Source organism: Motacilla alba, chromosome 4 (genome assembly GCF_015832195.1).
Source record: "Motacilla alba alba isolate MOTALB_02 chromosome 4, Motacilla_alba_V1.0_pri, whole genome shotgun sequence".
Classification (NCBI taxonomy): Eukaryota; Metazoa; Chordata; class Aves; order Passeriformes; family Motacillidae; genus Motacilla; species Motacilla alba.
This window is the reverse complement of record NC_052019.1, coordinates 715,990-739,580: the sequence shown is the minus strand read 5'-3', so window position 1 is coordinate 739,580 and position 23,591 is coordinate 715,990. Positions and strand designations below refer to the sequence as shown.

The window sequence follows — 23,591 nt, the reverse complement described above, 5'->3', positions numbered from 1 at the left end:
GGTCCCAGGCAGCAGCTGTGTGACAGCTCCAAGGATGGATCCAGGCGTTTGGGGGCACTCAGAGAGGAAAATGGTGCCGGGAGAACGTCAGGAGACTTGGGTCTGGTGGGTTACAGGTGTTGAGGGAAGACAGTGAAAGAAATACAACATCATGGGGTCGTTTGGGTTACAAGGGACCATAAAGATCATCCAGGGACACCTCCCACTGTCCCAGGTGGCTCCAAGCCCCGATGTCCAGCCTGGCCTTGGGCATCTGGGGAACCCAGGGGCAGCCCCAGCTGCTCTGGGCATGCTGTGCCAGGGCTGCCCCCTCGGTGCTCCCCCCGTGCTGCCCCGCTGGGTCCCTGTATCCCCCTTTGTCCCCGTGTCCCGCGATGCCAGAGCAGTGGGGCCCCCGGAGCTGCAGAGGGAGGCGGGAGGACGCTCCCAGTAGGCCCCAAACTGCGACTGGTGTCACTGGAGTGCACTGGGTGCGGCGTGACCCCCCGCAGAGTGAAAACCCAGCTCGATCTCCAGAGTCTTTATTCAACACCGAGTCATAAAATAGCTCTTTACACGCTTGCCTGGGGTCGTTTCTCTGTAATTCTTTAAATACACATTGTTTACACTTGCCAAAGTTTCAAAGCAACAACATCAAAGTGCGTCTACAGGTGAGAGTTCCAACCAAAGTGCTAAACCAGGGGCTGCTGGCCGGAGCTGGCCCTGCTGCCCCAGCCCTGCCCTCCCAGGGCTGCCCGGGCATCCAGGGGCCAGGGCTGGGGCAGACAGGGATGTTTGGTTCTCCAGACACTGGCACATCGCTGCAGAAAGACTAAAATAGACCTAAATTTATAGAGAGTTAAAAAAATAACTTGGGAGGGAGGCCACGGGAAGCTCTGGGGAGGGGAGGTCGCTGTACACCGCTGCCAACCAGGGCTGTAGGGAATGATTCCAGTTCCTGATTTATATATCTCTGCTCTCTGCACTGATTATCTCCTCTGATTATCTCAAAGCAACTGTGCATTGCCCCCTCGCTTCCCAAAAACTGCCCCGCACCATTGCACCCACTTGTCCCCGGCCCCAACCTGCCTCGTTGCCCTCCACGGGCTCAATCCCGAGGCTGCATTAGAAAATCCCTTTTTTTTCCTTGCTTTTGGGCAGTTTTCCCTCCTCGCTGCTGCAGCAGCTTTCCCTCGGTGCTCTCCCACCCTCCCCAGGGATTAATTTGCCTCCCACTGATGGGGAAGGTCCATCACCACCTCACAACAAACCATCTCTGCTTCCCAGCATCTCCCTGCTCCCTGGGATTTTTCCCTTTTAAAGCACTTTCTCATTTGGCACCAGTTCCCAAAAGCTTTTGCTCCAGCCCAACCTGCTGTTTCTCACCCCGAGATGAGGCTGAAGCAACGCTCCAGCTCCTGGGCTGGGGTCTCCCCTAAAGGCTGAAGGAAAACATCTGTTAACCACTTCAGGAGCCATTACCAACGCTTCTCCTGGTTGGTTTTTGTTCTGTTTTCCCTAAATCCAGGCTCTTTTGGGGGATTCAGACAAGCCCCTGCCATGGCCGTGCCCTTGGTGGCAGCAGGGACCAGGACACACGGCAAGAACAGGGACAGAGAGGGTTAAAATCCTGGTGGGGCAGAGCCAGCCTGGGGTCCCTTTCCCTCAGTCCCTGCCACCCTGGAGCCCCGAGGCAGGGGGACAAGGCAGGAGGAGGCCCCCGATCCCCAGAGCATCCCTGGCTCCCGGGGCTGGGAGTGGAATCCACACGGGGACACAGAGCCAGGGGTTTGGGCTGGCTTTGGCCCCGAGCTGCCTTTGGTGGTGATGTTCCTCTGGAAATCCCTGCCCAAACTGAGCAGGAGGGGAACGCTGGCAATGCCAGCCACGGGGAAACTTTGAGAAAACGCATCGGAAAAGGAATAAATCTCCCCAAAGCAGGTCCTGCAGGAGCCAGGCCCAGAGCCACGGTCCATGCAGCCCCTGCCAGCTCTGGCCATGGCTGAGAGCCCAGTCCTCTCCCCGGATCCCTGGATTTCACCGGGATTGTCATCGCAGAGCCCCTCTGGCACTTCCCATCGGGGCTGAGCTCAGCGTGCTGTGGCTTGAAGGCATTCCCAGGAAACTGGGCATTTCTGGGTGTTCCCATTGCTTCAGAGGAAACGGGGCTGAGGCTCCGGTGGATCCCGGGGTGGATCCAGGGGTGAATCCAGGGGTGGATCCCAGGCTAGATCCAGGAGTGGATCCAGGGCTGGATCCAGGGCTGGACCCAGGGCTGAATCCAGGGGTGGATCCAGGGGTAGATCCAGGTGTGGATCCAGGGGTGGATCCAGGTGTGGATCCAGGTGTGGATCCAGGGCTGGACCCAGGGGTGAATCCAGGGGTAGATCCAGGGGTGGATTCAGGGGTGGATCCAGGTGTCACTCCAGGCGTGGATCCAGGGCTGGACCCAGGGGTGAATCCAGGGCTGGATCCAGGGCTGGATCATGGGGTAGATCCAGGGGTGGATCCCGGGGTGGATCCAGGGGTGGATCCAGGGGTGAATTCGGGGTGGATCCAGGGGTGAATCCTGGAATGGATCCAGGGCTGGATCATGGGGTGGATCCAGGAGTGAATCCAGGGGTGGATCCAGGGGTGGATCCAGGGGTGGATCCAGGGGTAGATCCAGGGGTCACTCCAGGGGTGGATCCAGGGCTGGATCCAGGAGTGGATCCCGAGGTGGATCCGGGGCCGGGGCAGCGCGGCCGGAGCCTCCCGCGGGGATGGGGCGGAGGAAGCCGCAGGGGCAGGATCCGCCTGACATTTCAGAGCCCTTAATGAGCTCGTTAACAAGCTGGGCAATTAGGAGCCACCAGGAGGGCCCTCCTCCTCACCACTCGTGTCGCTGTGCCAGCCGCCTTCATCCCCAGCCGGGAGGAGGAGGAAGGGATCCATTCAAGCCCAAGCAAAACAGGAGAAACCCCCACTTTCCATCTTCCAATCCTTGAACCCGCTCACGGTCTGCTGTCGTCAGAGGATTTTTGTAAAAAGGTGGCTTTGCTGAGCTGGCTTTTCCGGGAATGCCCCGAGGGGACGGGAGGGTTTGATCTGTCCTGGGGATGCCCCAAAGCACCGAATCCAGGAGAGGCTCCTCCGAATCCAGGAGAGGCTCCTCCGGTCCAAAGCCCCGGGGCAGCGCGGGCATGGGCTCGTCACAGGGTCACCAACGCCACCACACGCAGCCGCTGACCCCTTCTGCTGGCACAGAAGGCTTCTCTGAGAGTCCTCACTCCTCCCTCTTTCCATCTCCTCGTCCTCACCTTCCCCAGGAGCCGGGAGAGGCTCCAGGCACACCCGGAGCAGCCGCCTCCAGGCTTGGGCCACCACTCTGGGCCGCCAGAGTCTTTAAGCATAGAGTGTATAAACATGCTGAGTATATAATTTTCCTTTAAAATCTTTTTTTTTTCCTTCTTCTCTTTATAGAAATAAATAGGTATTTTGTTTTGTTTTGTGTTTTGAAGGGAATTCTGCCAGTCCCTGCGCTGTGGTGCCTCCATCTCCCCTGGGCCACGCTCCTGCCCGGGGCTGGGCGGCCCCCGGGGGCTGCGGCTCTGCTGGGTGGATTTTGCTGGTCGGGGCATGCCGTGCTCCTCTGGCCCCTGGGTCAGGAGCGTCCCGGGCTCCCCGGGGTGGAGGTAGCCCCACGGTGGGCACGGCAGGCAGTGGGAGCTCACCCGTGGCACCTGGGGCTGCAGGAGCTCCTCGCAGGCGTTTTTGGGCTCCCGCGTTTTGTGCATTCAGGAACAGCCTTCTCCCGGGAAGCTGCGTGGGAGGGGGAGCAGGGCTGCTCCCGCGGGGCTGTGGCCACAGAAGCCCACCCTGCTTCAGAGCAGACAGCGCGGGTGGGATGGAGGCTGGCGGAAGGGTCTGGAGCTGCCCCCAGAGCCCCACCAGCCTCGGCGATTTGGGGTGATTTTCCTTGCTCTGGGGATCCCCACGGGCTCTGTGGCAGCCCCAGCGGAGGTCAGCAGCTCTCGTGCCATGGGTCAGGGGCGTGTGCTGGATCTGCAGCCCGCTGCCTCCTGGGGGGACGCTCCACGTGAGCCCCTTGCTCCAGGAGGGCTGGGGAGGGGACAGGCTCTGGGAGCTTTTGGAGGCACCAAAAGCTCCAGCGCCGCTCCAGAGAAGAGGGAAAAGCCCCAGATCCGCTGTCCCAGTGGCTCCTCTCTGCTCAGCCCGGGGGTCCAAGGGCCGGGGCCGGGGCTGTGGGTACGGCCGGGCTGTCCCCACTGCTGGCAGTGCTCTGATGGGGTCCCCAGTCCCGGGGCCACCTCCCGGTACCCTCTCCCCAGGGTGGAGCACGGAGGTGCCTGACCCTGCTGGATGCTTTCCAGAGCCTTTTCCCATGGAAAAAGGATATTTCAGGGGTGATGCTGTCCTTGCCGGCTGAGGACACTCAGAAGAAAAATCAGATTGAGAAAACGGTGGCTGCAGACGAGGGTCAGCCGGGGCTGTCGGTCGGTGCTTTTGCCAGGATCATTTCAGGGTAATCTGGCCAGGGTTTCTCCTTCAGGCTGCTCGGGAAGGCAAACGCGGGTGTCCCGTGACACGGGTGTCCCGTGACAGTCCCTCTCTCCACACGGGACAGCTGACCCCGGACGAGTCTGGGTGTGGACGGTGGGGACGGGAGCGCGTGTCCTGCTGGGCGAGGATGTGGAGATGGTTTATTGCCTTGGCAGGAGGGGCTGGTGGAGAGCAGGCGAGGCTGGAGCCCTCCGGAGAGCGCCCATCTCTGGTGTCCTGTGGCTCCCAGAGCCCCGAGGGGCAGCTCTGCTCCTGGGCTTGTGCTGTGCTGCCTGCTGCTTCCCGGCAGCGTCTCCCCGGGTTTGGATCCCCTCCGGCAGATCCCAAGTGAAAAGGAGCAGAAACCCTGCAGGAATGCCGGGGGAGGAGCAGCCCCTTCCCACCCCACGTCCATCACCCCGGGGCTGCAGTGCCAGCGCGGCCAAGAGCCCCAGGACGGGGGTGAGGGGTCCCCAGAGCAGAGCTCCGCGGAGCAGCCGTCCCCAAACGCGGATCCTCGGGCTGCAGAGCCATCTTCCCTCCTGGCAAAGAGCACGGCCCTGCCTCTGGGGGCAGCCAAAAATGGTCCTTAAGTAGCACCTTGTCACCCAGAGCGGCCCCGAAGGCCGGCGAGGGTTTGGGGTTCCTGGTGCCCAGCCGGGGGTCCCCGCTCGGGCTTGGGGCTCAGGGCTCCCCCGGGCTGAGCAGAGCAGGGAATGTGCTTTGGGCTCCCTGAAGGGCTAACAGCCTCCTTCCACCTTGATGTGTAAAATCTTGGAGAAGCCGGGCCTTTTCCTCAGGGCCTGCAAGAGCAGCAGACAGCGGGGCTGGGGGGAGCCAGCAGGGCCACAGTGGGGAGGGGGACAGGGAACGCCCCAAATCCTGCCATGGGGTGAGACAGGGACAGGGAATGCCCCAAATCCTGCCACGGGGTGAGACAGGGACAGGGAATGCCCCAAATCCTGCCACGGGGTGAGACAGGGACAGGGAATGCCCCAAATCCTGCCATGGGGTGAGACAGGGACAGGGAATGCCCCAAATCCTGCCATGGGGTGAGACAGGGACAGGGAATGCCCCAAATCCTGCCATGGGGTGAGACAGGGACAGGGAATGCCCCAAATCCTGCCACGGGGTGAGACAGGGACAGGGAATGCCCCAAATCCTGCCATGGGGTGAGACAGGGACAGGGAATGCCCCAGATCCTGCCATGGGGTCAGGGGGGGACAGGGGCAAGGCAGGAACAGAGGAATCCCTGCCATGGGAAGGACACAGGGCAAGGGAAGGAAGGGGGGGAGCTCCAACCCCTGCCCCAGGGAAGACATGGGGTGAGGAAGGGAGAGGGGGAACATCATCCCAAATCCCTGCCCTGGGGAGGGAAGAGGCAAGGCAGGGAGAGGGGGGATGTTTCTGCCCCCTGCCACGGGAAGGACCCGGGGCTGGCGACTCCCTGAGAGCTGGGGCTGGGCTCCTTCACCTGCAGCTTGTTCACCATCTCCTCAAACATCTTCCTGGCCTCGGGGCTGTGGGGCTCCTTGAAGTAGTCCACAATGCCCACCTGCACCACGATGGACTTGAGGTTCCGGCACACACCTGGGGGCACACACAGCACCTGCAGCTCCTCACCCGTGGCCAGGGGCCTCCCCACGGCCAGCAGGGACCCCAGATCCCACCCCGAGCTCCTCAAGGCTGCCTGTCCGCGGGCACTCCTCTCCCTGAAGGTCAGGAGGGCTGGCCAGGGTGTGTGCAGGGGGCCACGGGCTGCGAGCTGGCCCTGGCTGCCCCACCTGGCACCCTGCCTCTGCCATCCCCAGGGCTGGGCTCCCAGCGCCCCACCACAGTCCCCCGAGCTGCGAGCACCCCGACAGGCCCTCCTGGGGCTGTGCACCTCCTGCCCCGCCAGTGACTCAGGTGTGTCACACACCTCAGGTGTGTCACGAACATCGAGGCCTTGGTTCCCCGGGGGCCATAGGGAGCACCTCCATCCTCCCTGCGGCCCACGGCAGGATCGGCTCTCCTTGGCCCATCCCTGGTGGGGGATTTGGGTCCCCAGGGAGCTCCCAGTGCCAGCAGCTCCCGAGGGTGCCACGGCGCTGGCCCCGTCACTCACTGTTGAAGTGCAGCAGGGCTTTGGGGGTCACGGGGGTGGCCGTCAGCACCAGCATCTCCAGCCCCTTGAGCCCCTCGCGGCACACCTCAGCAGCCACCTCCTGGTTGATCTCGGCCACGTGGTCCAGCTCCAGCACCTGCAGCCTCATGCAGTTCCGGGCTGGGGACACAGCACTCAGCACCCGGGGAAGGGGCCAGGACAGCCGGGGACAGCGGCTGCGTGGCACCAGGGGGCCGGGAGCGCCCGTGGAGCTTGGGGCGGGTGGGCTCTGCACGGAGACCCCCGGAGCCCCTCCCTGCCCACGGCAAGGGCCCCGTCCGCGTCCCTTCAGAGCAGGGGGGAGGTGGTGCCCGGGGAGGGTTGGAGTCCCCACCCCTGGAGGCGCCAGGGAAGGCCTGGAGGTGGCACTCAGTGACACGGTGACACGGGGGCATTGGGCACAGCGTGGACTGGGCAATCCCAGAGACCCTTCCCAAGCCCAGTGACCCTTTGTGTGACTCGCGACCCTGATGCAGGGCTGGGCACAGGGTGGGCACTGGGGACAGGGTGGGCATGGGGCATAGGGTGGGCACTGGGGACAGGGTGGGCACTGGGCACAGGGTGGGCATCGGGCAGGGGGTTGGCATTGGGCACAGGGTGGGCATTGGGCACAGGGTGGGCATTGGGCACAGGGTGCGCATCGGGCACGGGGTGAGTTGGTGGCCCCAGAGATCCTCCCCAAGCCCAGTGACCCATTGTGTGACCCATGACTGATGCAGGGCTGGGCTGGGGACAGGGTGGGCATTGGGCACAGGGTGGGCATTGGGCACGGGGTGAGTTGGTGGCCCCAGAGATCCTCCCCAAGCCCAGTGACCCGTTCTGTGATCCTGAGTTCTGGTCTGGGGACAGGGTGGGCATTGGGCAGAGGGTGGGTGGGTGGCCCCAGAGCTCCTCCCCAGCCCAGTGACCCATTGTGTGACCCATGACCCTGACTGCTGGGCTGGGGACAGGGTGGGCATGGGCAACAGGGTGGGCGTTGGGCACAGGGTGGGCACTGGGCAGGGGGTGGGTGTTGGGCACAGGGTGAGTTGGTGGCCCCAGAGCTCCTCCCCAAGCCCAGTGACCCGTTCTGTGATCCTGAGTTCTGGTCTGGGGACAGGGTGGGCACTGGGGACATGGTGGGCATGGGGCACGGGGTGGGCACCAGGCAGAGGGTGGGCGTCGGGCAGGGGGTGGGTGGGTGTCCCCAGAGCGTACCTAGGGAGGCCAGGCCCTGCACGCCGCAGCCGGCGCCGCCGACGCCCAGGGCGCGCAGGTGGGGCCAGCAGCGCCCGATCATCTGCAGGCAGCGGTTGCTGAAGCGCGTCGGCTGCTGGCTGGGGACACAGGGACAACAGCTGGGGTGGCACGGGGACGCGGGGACAGCAGCTGCGGTGGCACGGCCGCCAGCCCCGCCAGGTCCTGCTGGGGGTGGCTGCATCCGGAGCTCTGCCACCCCACCGGCCCGGGGGCACCCTGTCCCCGCCTGGCACCGGCCGGGCTGTGCTGCCCTGGCACGGGGCAGCTCCGTGTCCCCGGCACCCCAAACCTCGCCCAGAGCGCCTGGGGCTGCCCCTGCGTCCCCGGAGTGTCCCAGGCCAGGCTGAACGGCTTGGGGCACCCTGGGACGGTGGGAGGTGTCCCTGCCGCGGCAGGGGTGGCGCTGGATGGTGTTTAAGGTTTCTTCCCACCCAAACCATTCCAGGATTCGGTGATTCCAGCCTTGGAGACCCAAATCTGGCCCTGAACGCTGCTGCTTGCAGGGTTAAGAGCAGCAGCAGGGCCTGGGCCTGCGGCTCAGGGTGCCAGGGGCTGCTCCCCAGGGCAGACAGGAGCCACCAGGCTGTGACACGCGGGGTGACATCCCTGGGGGTGACATCCCCTGGGGGTGACACGGCCATGAACTGTGCCCGGGACTGTCCCGAGGCACAGAGCTGAGTGTCCTGCTGCGTGAGCCATCGGCTCCTGAGCACCCAGACACCGTGGGGTGGAGATGAGACTCCACCAGCACCTCCCCAAAATCCTTCCCAAAATGAGAGCAGCTGCAGTGACAGCCTCCCAGCGACATGCAGGCCCTCCAGGGACAGGGCTGGAGCAGCCCGGGACAGTGGGAGCTGTCCCTGCCACGGCAGGGGTGGCCCGGGATGGGTCCCTCCCCACCCAGCCCACCGTGTGGCTCCCGGCCTTACCAGGGATGCAGAGGTGCGACCTGCAGGGAGATGATGTCCCTGCAGCCTGCTCCGAGGGCCCAGATCACCTCGTGGCCCACGGGGTCCGTGGAGCTCCTGGAACAACACAGGGGACACGTGATGGCCCCAGCAGCAGCGGTGCCACCCCTGGGCTGGGGCTGCACCCCCCAGGGGCTGCCTGGAGCACCCAGGGGTCCCAGTCTGGTCATTATTCATAGCCCAGGAGCACCCAGGGGTCCCAGTGTGGTCAGTGTTTACAGCCCTGGAGCACCCAGGGGTGCCAGTCTGGTCAGTGTTTACAGCCCTGCAGCACCCAGGGGTGCCAGTCTGGTCAGTGTTTACAGCCCTGGAGCACCCAGGGGTGCCAGTCTGGTCAGTGTTTACAGCCAGGAGCACCCAGGGGTGCCAGTCTGGTCAGTGTTTACAGCCCAGGAGCTGCCCCTGGAGCAGGCAGCCCAGCAGGACCCTGAGCAGGAGGGCTGGAGCATTCCCACCAGGAATGGGGCAGGGGCAGGAGCTGGGGCTGGGGGACAGGAAGGGCAGGAGGGAGGAAGAGGAGGTTGAACATGGAAGGTTCTGGAGGTGAAGAGGGGCAGGGGGGAGGAAGGGAAGGTTGAACGTGGAAGGTTCTGGAGGTGCATCTTCCACATGCCAAGGTGACAAGTGACTGGCTGAGACTGCCAGGCCGTGTGTCCCTGCAGGGGACAGAACCTGTCCCTGTCCCTGCAGGTCACACTGCCTTGGTGTCCCTTGCCACCTGCCTGGCCGGGATGGGGACAGTGCCAGGGGTGGAAGGACACCCCCGCCAGGGGCAGGGCTGCTCCGCGGCCCCTGTCCCTGCTCTGTGGTTGTGCCACCGTGGCTGTGGGTGGCTCTTGGCCAAATGTCCCTGCCGGGGTTGGCTGTGGCTCCTCCTTGGTGTCCTTGGGGGTACCAGGAGGGGCCCCCTGGCAGCTGGGCAGGGCTGGGGCAGGTGCGGGTGTGTCGTGAGCTGGGGTGCAGCCCAGCTTTGGGCAGAGGGCCAGAGAGCACACCCTGATGCCACCAGCCCAAACAGTCCCCAGGCTGTGCCACCACACCAGGAGCCTTCCAGGGACAAAGGCTGTGCTTCCCGAGTCTAAACGTCCCACTCCAGAACTCCAGGCAAGCCTAAAAATAAGGCTGGGTGTTATCTGGGGTGCCTCACACATCTGCGCTGGAGCAGGTGCCAAGAGCAACAGGTTGATCAGAGCGTGAGTCACAGGCACAGCTCGGGATGAGCCAGGAGAGCTCAGGCTCGCTCTGCTGCCCTGGGAGCAGCCAAAGGAGCAGCCTTGGAGGCCAGCCTGGCAGCTCTGGGCTGTCTCCTGTCTGTGGTGTGGGTCAGAGCAGCTCGGGGCTCCTGGGGGTCGCAGGGGAGTGGCTGGATGTGCTTTCCCACCTGGAGGAGTCTCTGTGCTGGCTGCATGAGGAGCAGGTGGAACAGACCCCAAGGCTGAGGTGGTTGTCTGCAGGTGCAGCAGAGCCAGGATCATCCTCCTGGAGGGTGGAGGGAAGGCCAGTCCTGTCTCCACAGGTGGCCAAAACTAAGGAGTGGCCAGTGACGCCCCCCAGGACCCGTGAGCTCCTCCAGGGTCATCATGAGTCTTGTGTCCTTGACCTCGGGCAAGGTGTCCAAGCTGAATCTTAGCTCTCCCTTGGCAGAGCTGTTCCTCCCTCCCAGGAGAGAGGGACCCTGAGCCTCTTCTCTCCACTGGAGTCCTTCCTCAGGGGTGACAGCCAGCTGGGACCTCACTGGGCACCTCCTCCTCACCCTTGCCCACCACAAAGTGGTGCCTCCTTGCCAAGCCCCCGCCCATCCAGCCAGGATGAGATCGGTACTGGGGTGATGGGAATGGAGCTGGAAGAGAAACCCTGCATGGGAACAGCCTGGAAGGGATGGGAGCTGCAGGGACAGCTGGCACGGGGGACACTGGGGACACTGGGGCTGCCCTGGACAGGCAGGTCCTTTGCCCCCGGGCAGGTGGGCTGTGCTCTGCCAGGGAATGGGGTGCTCTCAGCACACCCTATGGGTGTCCCCAGCCCTGTCCCCATGAGGTCCCCAGCCCTGTCCCTGTGCTGTGCCAGGGAACGGGGGTGACTCCAGCACACCCCGTGGGTGTCCCCAGCCCTGTCCCCGTGGTGTCCCCAACCCTGTCCCGTGCTCTGCCAGGGAGCAGGGTGATCTCAGCACAGCCTGCGGGTGGCCCCAGCCCTGTCCCCGTGGTGTCCCCAGCCCTGTCCCGTGCTCTGCCAGGGAGCAGGGTGATCTCAGCACAGCCTGCGGGTGGCCCCAGCCCTGTCCCCGTGGTGTCCCCAGCCCCGTCCCGTGCTGGTGGCTCTCCTCACCGGTAGGTGACGGCCTGCAGGGCGCGGCAGTAGCAGCTGGCCAGCCAGAGCGAGCGGTCGGTCAGCACGTTGGGGCAGTGCGAGATGCGCAGGATCAGCAGGTTGCTGCCCGTCGCCTTCAGCAGCGACTCCAGCCCCGCTTCCAGGCAGCCCCTGCCAGCAGGGAGCCAGCGTCAGCCACGGGAGCCCCTGCTCACCCTCCCCGTCCCTGTGACCAGCCCAGGAGGGGGACACGTTCCACGGGCACCCGTGGCTCCAGGACACCCAAATCCCACAGTGGATTTGGAAGAGGAGTGGTTGGGGCTCGGGGAGCTGCAGCAGCAGCCCCGAGGAGCAGCAGCTCCGGCTGTGGGGGGGGACACGGGGACAGGGGACACAGGGACACGGGGACTCACCGTGTGCTCTTCATGTAATCCTCCTTGCTCTCCTTCTTGCCCCGCTGGCGCGGCTTCAGGTTTTGCAGGGTGAGGGAATGCATCTGGGTGCACCACTGGGACAGCATGGCCAGGAACTGGGGCACAGCGGTGGCAGTCACTGCCAGGGACACCCCAGCACGTCCCGCACCACCCACCCCGGCTGTGCACACACGTGGCAGAAATGGGTGGAGATGCACACGAGGCCGTGGCAGAGCATGTGCCACAAAATCATGGGCGTGACCACAAAGTCATGGGCGTGACCACAAATTCATGGGCGTGACCACAAAAAGCACATGAAAACCTGTGCCAGCGTGAGCTCCTGTCCTCCAGCATTCACCTGCAACACCTCCAGCACTGGAGCAAGTGCCCACCTGTGTCCCCCATGACTAATGGCACAACCATCGCGGCCACCAGGGAGATGCTGACCCAGCTTTACCCTTCTGGCAGAAAGGCCGTGCCCCAGGCGGTGCCACCCCCTCCCCAGTACCTTGGAGGAGACCCTGGCGTTCTCCAGCAGCACCCGTGTCCACACGGCCGGGTGTCGGGCCACGAACTTCCAGTCCTTGCACACCTCGGCTGCGCGCAGCAGGGTCTTGGTGTCCAGGTAGGTGAAGATGCAGAAGAGAGCCGCCCGCATCTTGAGGATCTCGGGGCTGATGACCTCGCTGCAGTGGCCCGGGCTGCCCCGCTCCAGCCGGCACACCTTGCCCCCGGCCCCCTCGGGCCTGCCCGTGGGACACCCGGCGTCGGTGGCCACTGGGGCACAGGGAGAACAGCGGGTGAGGGAAGCTCCATCCCCGTCCCACGGCTTCCAGCTGCCCACCCTTCACCTGCCGGCCCCAAGGTCCCGCCGCGCTCTCACCCGTCAGGCGGCAGCTGCCGGGCGGGCGGGACGCGGCGGATCCCGGCGCCTCGGGCTCCCAGCCCTCGGCCTCCGACTCGGTGGTGCGGGAGCCCACGTCAGACACGTCGCCCTCCTCGCCCTCGGTGCTGTTGCGGTAGGGCCGGCGGTGCCAGTTCTGGATGGCCTGGCGGCGCAGCCCCGAGCCCCGCGCCTCCCGCGGCGCGAACAGGTGGCCCTCGGCCGCGTCGTCCGTGGGACACGGCTCCGCGCTGTCGCTGTCATAGCAGCCCGAGCTCTGCGACACGGCCTTGGCCCGGCTCGAGGCCCTGGGGACCGGGATGTCCCAGCTCAGGGCTTGCCAGGTGTGCACCCCCTTCCCGTTAACATCCCGTTCACATCCCATTCAAATCCCGTTAACATCTCGTTAACATCCCATTAATGTCCTGTTAATATCCTGTTAACATCCCCATAACATCCCGTTAACACCCCGTTAATATCCAGTTAAAATCCCATTAATATCCGGTTACTATCCCATTAACAGCCCATTAATATCCTGTTAACATCCCATTAATATCCCGTTAATATCCTGTTAATATCCCATTAATATCCCGTTAACATCCCATTAATATCCCGTTAACATCTCGTTAACATCCCGTTAATATCCCGTTAACATCCCATTAACATCTCGTTAATATCCCGTTAACATCCCGTTAACATCCCGTTAACACCGCACTAACATCCCGTTAACATCCCGTTAATATCCCGTTAACATCGCATTAACATCCCGTTAACATCCCGTTAATATCCCGTTAACATCCCATTAATATCCCGTTAACATCTCGTTAACATCCCGTTAATATCCCGTTAACATCCCGTTAATATCCCGTTAACATCCCGTTAATATCCCATTAACACCGCACTAACATCCCGTTAACATCCCGTTAATATCCCGTTAATATCCTGTTAACACCGCACTAACATCCCGTTAACATCTCGTTAATATCCCGTTAATATCCCGTTAACACCGCACTAACACCCCATTAACACCCGGTAAAGTCGCAGAGGGGCAGGGCTGCTCTCACCCGGTGCTGGAGGACGAGCGCTGGTTGGACACGCCGCCGTAGGGACCGTGCGCGGCCACCGCCGGCCCCGCCAGCCGCTCTCTCTGCAGGGACAGGGACAAGAGGGGCACGCGTGGCACGACCCGAGGGAGGGCACCCCGCTCCCCACCGGTGCCCGCCGCGTTCGGGGGACCCCTCACCCGGCGGGGTGCAGAGCAGCACCCCCGGCACCGCCCAGCGCCGCGGGAACACCGGCCCACGGAGACACAGCTTCTCTTTGGGACCCCAGGATTATCCATCCCCGCGGGAAGGAGACGGGGCCCCGCAGAGCCGCGCTCGGGCCCCGGCACAGGAGAGCCGGGACACATCCCTGAGGCCAGGGTTGCCTTGTGGAAGCCCCGGGTGAATTCCCCAAGCAGAGGGCGCATTCCCCAAACCCCGGGTGCACTCCTGAAGCAGAGGGTGGATTCCCCAGGCAGAGGGTGAATTCCCAAAGCCCCTGGATGCATCCCCGAAGCCCCGGGCGCCTTCCCAAAGCAGAGCACGAATTCCCGAAGCCCCGGGCACACTCCTGAAGCCCCTGCTACACTCCCAAAGCAAAGGGTGCACTCCCAAAGCAAAGGGTGCACTCCCGAAGCCCCAGGATGCATTCCCAAAGCAGAGCATGAATTCCCGAAGCCCCAGGCGCACTCCCAAAGCCCCAGGCGCACTCCCGAAGCCCCAGGCACACTCCCAAAGCAGAGGGTGCACTCCCGAAGCCCCTGGACGCATCCCCGAATCCCCGGGTGCATTCCCAAAGCAGAGCATGAATTCCCGAATTCCCGGGTGCATCCCCGAAGCCCCGGGCGCGCTCGCGAAGCCGTGCCGTGCCTGTGCCCGCAGAGGTCCCGCCCGGGCGATGGCCTTGGTGGCCGGGGTGCCGCAGCGGCCCAGGCTGCCATTGGGGGTGGTGCCGCAGCTGCTGCTGATGATCTGCAGCTGCTTCTCGGCGCGGTCGGCGCGGTCCAGCAGCTCCTCGATGAAGTGCTGCAGCCGCACCTTGGCGTTGGCCTCCCGCGCCGCCGTCTCCTTCAGGAACTGGTCGATCTGCAGCACCTCCCTGGCAGAGGGACCCGCCGTGACACCCCAGGGCTGCCCCCCGTCCCCACTCACTGCCACCAGCCCTGTGTCCAGCTGGGACACACCCGAGCACTCCGGGGTTGTTCCATGCCCAGCCTGGTCCGGGTCTGTGCCAGCCCAGGAAGCCCCTGGGATGGGCCGGGACAGGGATGAAGGGATGCCCCCAGCATGCAGGGGGGTGTTGCTGTTCTAGGCAGTCCCTGGGATGGGCTGGGACAGGACAGGGATGAAGGGATGCTCCCAGCGTGCAGGGGGTTGTTGTTTTAGGGGTGAGGTGACATCTCCAGCACCTCATCCATCACCCCCAGGACTGGACTCAGGCTCCTGAGCATGATGGAGCAGAGGGGAGAGGATGATGATGGTGTCACAGGGTGAGGGAGGAGGATGGCAGTGGCACCCTTAAACCCTGCTCAGCCCGGTGGTTGCAGGGCCCCAGCTCCCTCATTAACACATTAATTAGCAGGTGCTGGGAGCTCTAAGCCTGCAGCAGGGCGCGTGACAGCAGCTCGGTGACCCGAGCTCACCCCACCCCAGCACAAGCACCCACTGTCCTCATCTGCTCCCCAAAATCCAGGGAAGCACAGTGGGGCACGGGCACAGACACAGCCGTGAGGCCACACGGCCCAGAGACACGCGGCCACCACACCCTGGACGTGGCTGTGCTCCAGGAACACCCAGGTGTGCACCAGGTACACACACACACACACACACAGAGAGCCCTGTCCTGCACACCTGAGCGCCCCACACGGCACAAACCCAGCACTCAGCATGGCACACCTGGACAGACATACACGGACAGACAGACACACACACACAGAGCCCTGTCCTGCACACCTGAGCGCCCCACTCGGCACAAACCCAGCACTCAGCATGGCACACCTGGACAGACATACACGGACAGACAGACACACACACACAGAGCCCTGTCATGCACACCTGAGCGCCCCACTCGGCACAAACCCAGCACTCAGCATGGCACACACGGACAGACACACACAGACAGACACACAGACACACATGGACAGGCACACACAGACAGACACACAGACACAGCCAGGCACTCACGGACAGGCACACACGGACAGACACACAGCATGGCACACACGGACAGACACACACACACACAGACACAGAGCCCTGTCCTGCACACCTGAGCGCCCCACACGGCACAAACCCAGCACTCAGCATGGCACACACGGACAGACACACACAGACAGACACACAGACAGCATGGCACACACGGACAGACACACACACAGCATGGCACACACGGACAGACACACACGGACAGACACACACACAGACAGGCAGCATCAGGAGGGTGGGCAGGCCCTGGCACAGGTGCCCAGAGCAGCTGGGGCTGCCCCTGGATCCCTGGCAGTGCCCCAGCTCAGGTTGGACACTGGGCTTGGAGCAGCCTGGGGCAGTGGGAGGGGTCCCTGCCATGGCAGGGTGGCACTGGGTGGGATTTATGGTCCCTTCCCACCCAGCCATCCCATGACCCCACGAGCAGCCACGTGAACACACCCCAGGCACAGGCACAGCTGCTCCCACCTGCACGGCTGGTGGTGCACACGCACACAGAGCTGCCCACAGCTCCCCTCAGCAGCCAGGAGCCCCTGAAGAGGCACAAACCCAGCTTTGCACACCTGTCTGGGGCACACCTGACCTCGGACAGGCACACCTGAGCACAGAAAGCCAAGCACACACAGCTGACCTCGGACACCTGATCCCACCCAGCTGCCCCCAGAGCCCTGCCTGTGCACAGCTGGACACCAAACCTGCTGGTGCACGCTGACCTCGGACACCTGGACACAGTGATCTGCTCAGAAGCACGAAGGGAAGGGAGGGGGCAGCCCTCGGTGACATAATTCCCACTGCTGGCTATCAATTACCAATTAATCACCAATTAATTATCAATTAATTTCTCCCCAGCCTGCCGCTTGCAGGCAGAGCCTGGGAGCTCTGGGGATGCTCTGGGACGGATCCTGGAAGGGGCCCCAGGGGATTTGGAAGGCAAATGTGGAGCTGGGCAGCAGCTGTAAGGTGATGCTGATGGTTATCACCCGTGTCTCTCTCATTCCCATGGACTGGGTGGAAAAACACTCCTGGCAGAGGAAACGGAGCCCGGAGCCAAAGGTCTCCCAGGAGGACAGCAGCTTCATGGTGTCTAGGAGCTGGCAGGGCTGGGAAATGTCCCCACAGTGTTTTCAGGAAAGGCTTTGCTGATTAAAATGATTTCTGATGACCTCCTCACATCCAGGAGGAAACCTCGTCTCCCCACCAGCGCTTCCCATGCCCTCCCTGCAGCCTCACACGGGATTTTGTCCCTTGGGGTGGAGGAGTTTGGGAACAGTTGAGGGCCAGGAGGGTTTCTCTGAGGAATGGGAGGTTCAGGAGGTAGTTTTGGGGCATAAAGCCAGGGTTTTAGGTGGTAACATTGTCCAGGTTCCACCAAGAGACATTTGACCCTCTATTTGCCCTGTCTAGCCATCTCCAGGCCCTGCTCCAGGCTCATCCACGCCGGTGTCCTTAATTCCCTCACCACACCTCCCCACGGTGCCCCTGGACAACACCCCCGAGGCAGCCCCCAAACCCCTCACAACCGAGCCCCCAAACCTGGAGGTGTCCTCATCTCGCCCCAGGGTCACCCCGCTCCTCACCCCCATCCTGGGAGCCCTGTTTCTGAGCCAGGTCATTATTTTGGAGTCAAAGTCATTCACAAATGTGCAGAGGATGATGGGAATCAAAGCAATTCCTTCAGGAATCCCCGCGGTGCTCCCAGCCCAGCACAGCCATGCCTGTCCCCCTCAAACTCCTCACAGACCTGGCCCCCCAGATTTGCTCAGACTCCTGAGGAGCAGGGTCTGGTTTGCATGGACAGCACCCAGGGGCAGAACGACCCTGGACTGGAGGGAAACTTGGGGCGGGCAGGGGGTGTTGAGTGGGGAACACGGGGTGGAAATGAGGATGGCACTGCCACAGGCTGAGCAGCAAATGGAGGTGGCACTGCTCGGGCTGCCCCACCCTCCCTCTGGGACAAAAACCTGGAATTTAGCATGGCCACGGCAGGGGGTGGAACGAGGTGGGATTCAAGGTTCCTTCATCCCAAACCAGTCTGTGGCTCGGTGATCCCAGCCTGGCCATGTCCTGGGAGCTCTGGTGGCCCTGGGACAAGGCCTGGCTCGCCATGACCCAGCCATGGAGGGGCCCAGGTCTGTGTGGACACTGAGAGCGTGGGAGAAGATGCAGAACCTGATAAGGGAGGATGCTGATGCTGATGGGCTGGGCCCTGGCCCTGAGGGCTTGGTGGTATGGGGTTCCTCTGGACTTATGGAATTGTTTGGATTGGAAGAGACCCCAAAGCTCATCTCATCCCACCCCTACCATGGGCAGAGACGCCTTCCACCATTCCCCACTGCCCCAAACCTGCCCAACCTTCCCCTATTCCCCACTGCCCCAAACCTGCCCAACCTTCCCCCATTCCCCACTGCCCCAAACCTGCCCAACCTTCCCCCATTCCCCACTGCCCCAAACCTGCCCAACCTTCCCCCATTCCCCACTGCCCCAAACCCTCTCCAACCTGGCCTTGAACCCCTCCAGGGATGGGGCAGCCCCAGGTTCTCCAGGACTCACAGCCCGGCACCCTTTCCTCCCACCCCACACCGGGGACAGGGACAAAGCACTCACTGCTGCTTCCGGGTGAGCTCCTGCTCCTTCTGCACCAGGTCCTGCTTGAGGGACGCCAGCATCTCCACGCTGACGTCCACCTGGCGGGACAGCTCCGACGCCCGGTCCTCCAGCTCCTGCTTCTCCCGGCTCAGCCGCAGGCTCTCCTGCTTGGCCTTCTCCAGCTCCGAGCTCTTGCGGTCCAGCTCCACCTGGAGCCGGCCCACCTGCGAGGCGATCTTCTGCTCCACCTCCTCCGTCAGCTTCTCCAGCCTCTTGTCCACCTCCAGCTTCTCGAAGGCGCGGATCTTCAGGCGGGCCAGGCCCTCCTCGTAGGCCGAGTCCACGGCGGCCGGCGGGACGGGCGCGGGCGCCACGGCCTTGCCGCGGCTGAAGATCTCGCTCAGCGGGATCTCGATCTCGTGCACATAGCGGGGCGACGGCGACGACGACGGCGCCGGCTCCAGCTCGTCGGCGGGGACCAGGTCGCAGGAGAAGCGCTGGTCCTTGCCCTGGAAGGAGGTGCTCTCAAAGTAGTCCCTGCGGGCGGCCGGGGCCAGCAGGGCGCCGTCGGCGGCCAGCGGGAACACGGCGGCGTCGCAGATGCTGTTGGTCTTGGAGAGCACGTAGAGGGTCTCGTAGGTGTGGTTGTACTCCAGGTGGGCGCGCAGCGAGGACAGGCTGCGGAAGCGCTTGTGCTCGCCGCAGCGCGGGCAGCGGTACGGCAGGTCCAGCGAGGCCATCCCGCAGCTCTGCTCCCCCGCTCATGGGGCCCCGCTCACGGCGCGGCGCCGAGGCTCCGGGGACGCGCGGGGCTGCGCGGGGAGCCCCCGGCAGAGGGGCGGCGGCTCCGCTGGGACATGGCGTGGGGACGGCCCAGGAGGGAACGGGGGGATCCGGCGGTCCTGGGGGGCGTCAGCATCGAGCGGTGCTGGGCGCTGGAAGAGATGGGGGTCAGCGATACCAGGGTGGGGATCCCCAAAAATCTCTCCTTGGTGCTTCTTCTGGGTGCCTGCTGTGCCTCCATCCCACCCTCCCGTGTTCCTCCCACCCACGTGCATCCCTTGGGAGGCCACATGGGGCCAAAGAAGGTGCAGAGCCCTGGGAATGTGCAGAGCCCTGGGAATGTGCAGAACCCTTGGGAATGTGCAGAACCCTTGGGAATGTGCAGAGCCCTGGGAAGCTCCAGAGCCATTGGGAAGTTCCACAACTCTTGTGAAGCTCCACAGCTTTTGGGAAGCTCCACAGCCCTTGGGAAGCTCCACAGCCCTTGGGAAGTTCCTGGACTCGATCTTAGAGGGCTTTTCCAACCTGAATGATCCTGTGGTTCTACAAACCCTTGGGAAGATCCAAACCTGCTGGGAAGGTCTCCCACCCCTCGGGAAGGTTCACAACCATCTGGGGGGAACACAGCCACAGGAAGGTGCACAACCCACAGGAATCTCGCTCCATCCACCCTGAGCTGGTCACAGGAGGTGGCAGGGGTGACCCTTTTGCTCTCTTGCCCAACGAGCCCCTGCAGCATCGGGGTCCCCAAGGGCCAGGACCATCCCTGTCCTGGGATCCCCCTTCTCCAAGAGAAAGCCAACCCACTCCGGCCGGATCAGCCCGTGAAGGCTGGAATGGGATTCATCCCAAGAGCTCCCATCCATCCCTGGGCTGCCCGATGCAGGGGACAGGGTGGCCTCTCCTGCCTGGGTGGGTGAGGGTCCCTGTGGGACCTGGTTCAACCCCCACTCACAAAATCCTCCACGACATCAGTGGGGGGAACCCCACCCCTGGAATTGGGATAAGCCAGTGAAGAGCCACCCCAGGAGGCTGCCACAGTCCCCTCCAGGCCGGGGGCCACAAACACACCTCAGGGCACAACATTTTTCATTCATTTGTCATTCAAACACGAAAACCGTGATGCCTTTACCCCAGAACACCCAGGGCACCCGTGGGTGGGAGTATCCCCCGCTCATCCTTCTGCAATATCCCACAAAGGGCTCTTCCCACCACCCTAAAAGCCCTCAGAGCCCTCCTGCATCCCACAGCCACCAGCTGGTGAGCCCTGAACTGCCAGGGAACCTCCATCCACCCCTGCTGGTCCCAGGGCAGCATTCCTGGTGGCTCAGCATCCCCTCAGAGGGACAACCAGGCCACGAGGCTGGGAAACCATGTTTTAAGGGAAAAATCAGCAAAGGCGAGAAATCCATGCCAGAAATAAACCCAGGATGAGCCGGGAGGGTTTGTGACCCGCTTGGCTGCGTTTTGGGGCCGTTACCAAGCACAGCCTCCCACATCAACCCCACCCGGGCGAGCACCGGCCCGGCCCGGCCGGAACCCGAACCGCGGCGAGCACAAAGCACGTCCGGCAACTTCGGCCGCTGCCGGGGGGATGAGATAGCGCTTTTCCAGCGCGGGGATGGGGAATCGTGCCGTGGTGCCTCGGGCCTGGATCCCTGCCCGCGTCTCCCGGGGCACCCGAGCAGCCTCAGCCCGAAATGCACGGCAGGATCGCCCGGGTGGATCGGGAAGCACACGCAGCCCGCTCCTCGCGCTGGGCAGGTCCTTCCCCGGCCGAAAACCTCTCCTCGCTCCCGTCTCCACGGCAACAGCCGGGATTTGAGGGGATGGCTCGCGGAGCCGCTCCTACGCTAATAAAACCCACGGGCCCCCGGAGCCGGGCAGCGCTGCCGGCCGCGGGGATCGCAGCACCCCGGGCTGCTCCCGCGCCGCTACCTGCCTTCCATCATGGAGCCTGCCTCCCTTCGCATTGTTCAGCGCTCCTCTGCCCGCCCGCCCCCAAAATATCCCCGGCAGGCAGCTCCCCTGCTGCCTGGAGACGGAGGGGGATGGAGAGGAGAGGTGGCGGCGGCTGCTGCGGGTGGAGGGCGATGCCGGGATGGAGGGCGATGCCGGGATGGAGGGCGATGCCGGGGAGGATGGAGGGCGATGCCGGGGAGGATGGAGGGCGATGCCGGGGAGGATGGAGGGCGATGCCGGGCTGGAGGGTGGAGGGGGATGCCGGGCTGGAGGGTGGAGGGCGATGCCGGGCTGGGGGATGCTGCCCGCCCCGCTGGTCCCCATCCTTCCCGGCGCTCCAGCGTGGTGGGCGAGGACGGCTGGGGCTGAGGCACAGAGGGCTCGGGGGAGGCGGGCATGGAAATCCAGGTGCTTTTTTTGTCCCCCCCGGCCCCTGGAGCAGGGAGCGGCGGGTCCGTCCTCGCATCGCGGCAGCGGCTTTGTCCCCGCCGCGTCCCGCTGCTCCCGGGGGCCCTGGGTGAGGAGCATCCTGGGGACGAGCCACCGCCTCCCAGGGCACCGTCGCCGCTCCATCCCATCCCCTGTCGCCCCATACCTGCTTCTGGCCGCCGACCTCCCGCGCTGGGCTCCTCCGGCGAGGGCAGCATCTCTCCCGCTCGCCCGCGGGCCACCCCCGAGCCGGGGGGTGCGGGGTGGGGGACGGACCCCGCACAGCCGCTCCGCCGCACAAAGGAGGCGGCTCCGGGCGGCTCAGGGCTCTGCCGGGGCGGGGGGATGCGGGGCACGGGGGATGCGGGCGCGGGGATGCGGGGCAGCGGGGATGCAGCCCGCGGGAAGCATCCGGCTCCCCGCGGCCAGCACCTCCATGCCAGGCAGGCCCTGGGGAAGGAGCGAGGGAGGGTGGTGGCTGCGGGGTGGGGGGAGGAGGAGGAGGCGGAGGAGGAGGAGGAAGGAAGGCAGCCGAGGCTGAAGGCCCCGGCGGGGTGCTGGGAGGGTGGCGGTTCTGGGCGCCCTGGGGATGGCGGCTCCCCGGGGCGCTGGGGGCTCAGCTCGGCGAGCGAGGGAGGGAGGATGCAGGGATGGAGGGAGGCGGAGGGCGAGCGCCGGCAGCCGCCTCCTCCCCTGCAGCCGGAGCCGGGGCTGCCTCGCTGCCGGTTCCTCCCGCACAGCTCCCTCTGCCTGCCTCCCCACGAACACGGCGGGCCCGGCTGCCATGGCAGCCCCCGGAGCCCCTGTCCCCAGCGCTCCTGGCAGCCCCCGGCCCCGGAGCCCCTGTCCCCAGCGCCCCTGGCAGCTCCTAGCCGGGATGCCCCGGAGCATCCTCCCGGGGATGCAGTGCTGCTTGTGGGGCCAGCCTGGGCACCTGCGCTGCTCCTGCCCCATCCCGGGCTGGGCACACAGGTGCCAGGGCTCGGGCTTGGTCCCAGGACAGTCCCTGATCACCCTGGCTTCATCCCTGGCTTGGTCCCAGTTGAGTCCCTGAGCATTCTGCCTTGGTCCTGAGTGTGTCCCTGAGCACCCTGGCTTTGTCCCTGCCTTGGTCCTGGTCCAGTCCCTGACACCCTGGCTGGGTCCCTGGCTGGGTCCTGAGCTGGTCCCTGATCATCCTGGCTTAATCCCTGCCTTGCTCCTGGTCCAGTCCCCAGTACCCTGCCCTGGTCCCAGCTTGGCCTGGTTAATCCCTGCCTCAGTCCTGGCTGAACCCCGAGCTTTGGGCCCTGGCTCCATCCCCAGACAGTCCCTGAGCGCTCTGCTTTAAGCCTGGCTTGATCCCGATCCGGTTCCTGAGCCCCTCAGCCTGGTGCCCGTGCCAAAGGCAGCCGGCACTGCCGTGTTCCCTTCTGGGGTGGGCACGGGGTGGGCACGGGGGATGGCAGCGCCGGGCCCAGGATGCTGCTGACAGGGGGCAGGAGGGTGTCCCCGTGCCCTGGGACCCAGGGTGCCACCCCTGCCCCCCTGTGTGTGTGCCCAGGCCGGCCCAGCCAGGAGCAGCTGCCCCAGAGAATGTGGGGAGGCTGTGGGGAGGCTGTGGAGCAGCTGTGAGGAGGCTGTGGGGTGCTGTGGAGCAGTTGTGGGGTGCTATGGGGTGGCTCTGGGGTTGCTGTGAGGACGCTGTGGGGTGCTGTGGGGTGCTATGGGGTGGCTGTGGGGTTGCTGTGGGGTGGCTCTAGAGTGGCTGTGGGGAGGTTGTGGAGCAGCTCTGGGGTGCTGTGGGGTGGCTGTGGGGTGGCTGTGGCATGGATGTGGGGTGGCTGTGGGGAGGCTATGGGGTGGCTCTGGGGTGGCTCTGGGTGCTGTGGGGCGGCTATGGGGCAGCTGTGGAGTGCTGTGGGGTGGCTGTGGAGCAGCTCTGGGTGCTGTGGGGTGGCTATGGGGCAGCTGTGGAGTGCTGTGGGGTGGTTGTAGGGCACTGTGGTGTGGCTCTGGGGTGCTGTGGGGTGGCTGTGGGGCGGCCATGGGGTGGCTCTGGGGTGCTGTGGGGTAGCTGTGGGGTGGCTGTGGAGTGCTGTGGGGTGGCCATGGGGTGGCTGT

At 64.4% G+C, this 23,591-nt stretch overlaps 1 protein-coding gene across 1 annotated transcript; it reads right to left on the bottom strand.

Moving 5' to 3' along the window:
• Nucleotides 1-507: 507 nt before the first annotated feature.
• FBXO41 (F-box protein 41) lies at nt 508-22,113 on the bottom strand. Its single transcript, XM_038136444.1, has 13 exons — nt 21,655-22,113; nt 18,333-19,249; nt 14,394-14,622; nt 13,545-13,627; nt 12,481-12,788; nt 12,106-12,374; nt 11,598-11,713; nt 11,203-11,355; nt 8,836-8,931; nt 7,865-7,983; nt 6,629-6,787; nt 5,996-6,111; nt 508-5,324 (listed from the first exon to the last, which is right to left on the bottom strand). Exons 2-13 carry the CDS (start codon nt 19,052-19,054, stop codon nt 5,262-5,264), a joined length of 2,433 nt encoding a protein of 810 aa, XP_037992372.1. The 5' UTR covers nt 19,055-19,249; nt 21,655-22,113; the 3' UTR covers nt 508-5,261.
• Between the last annotated feature and the right edge of the window lie 1,478 nt (nt 22,114-23,591).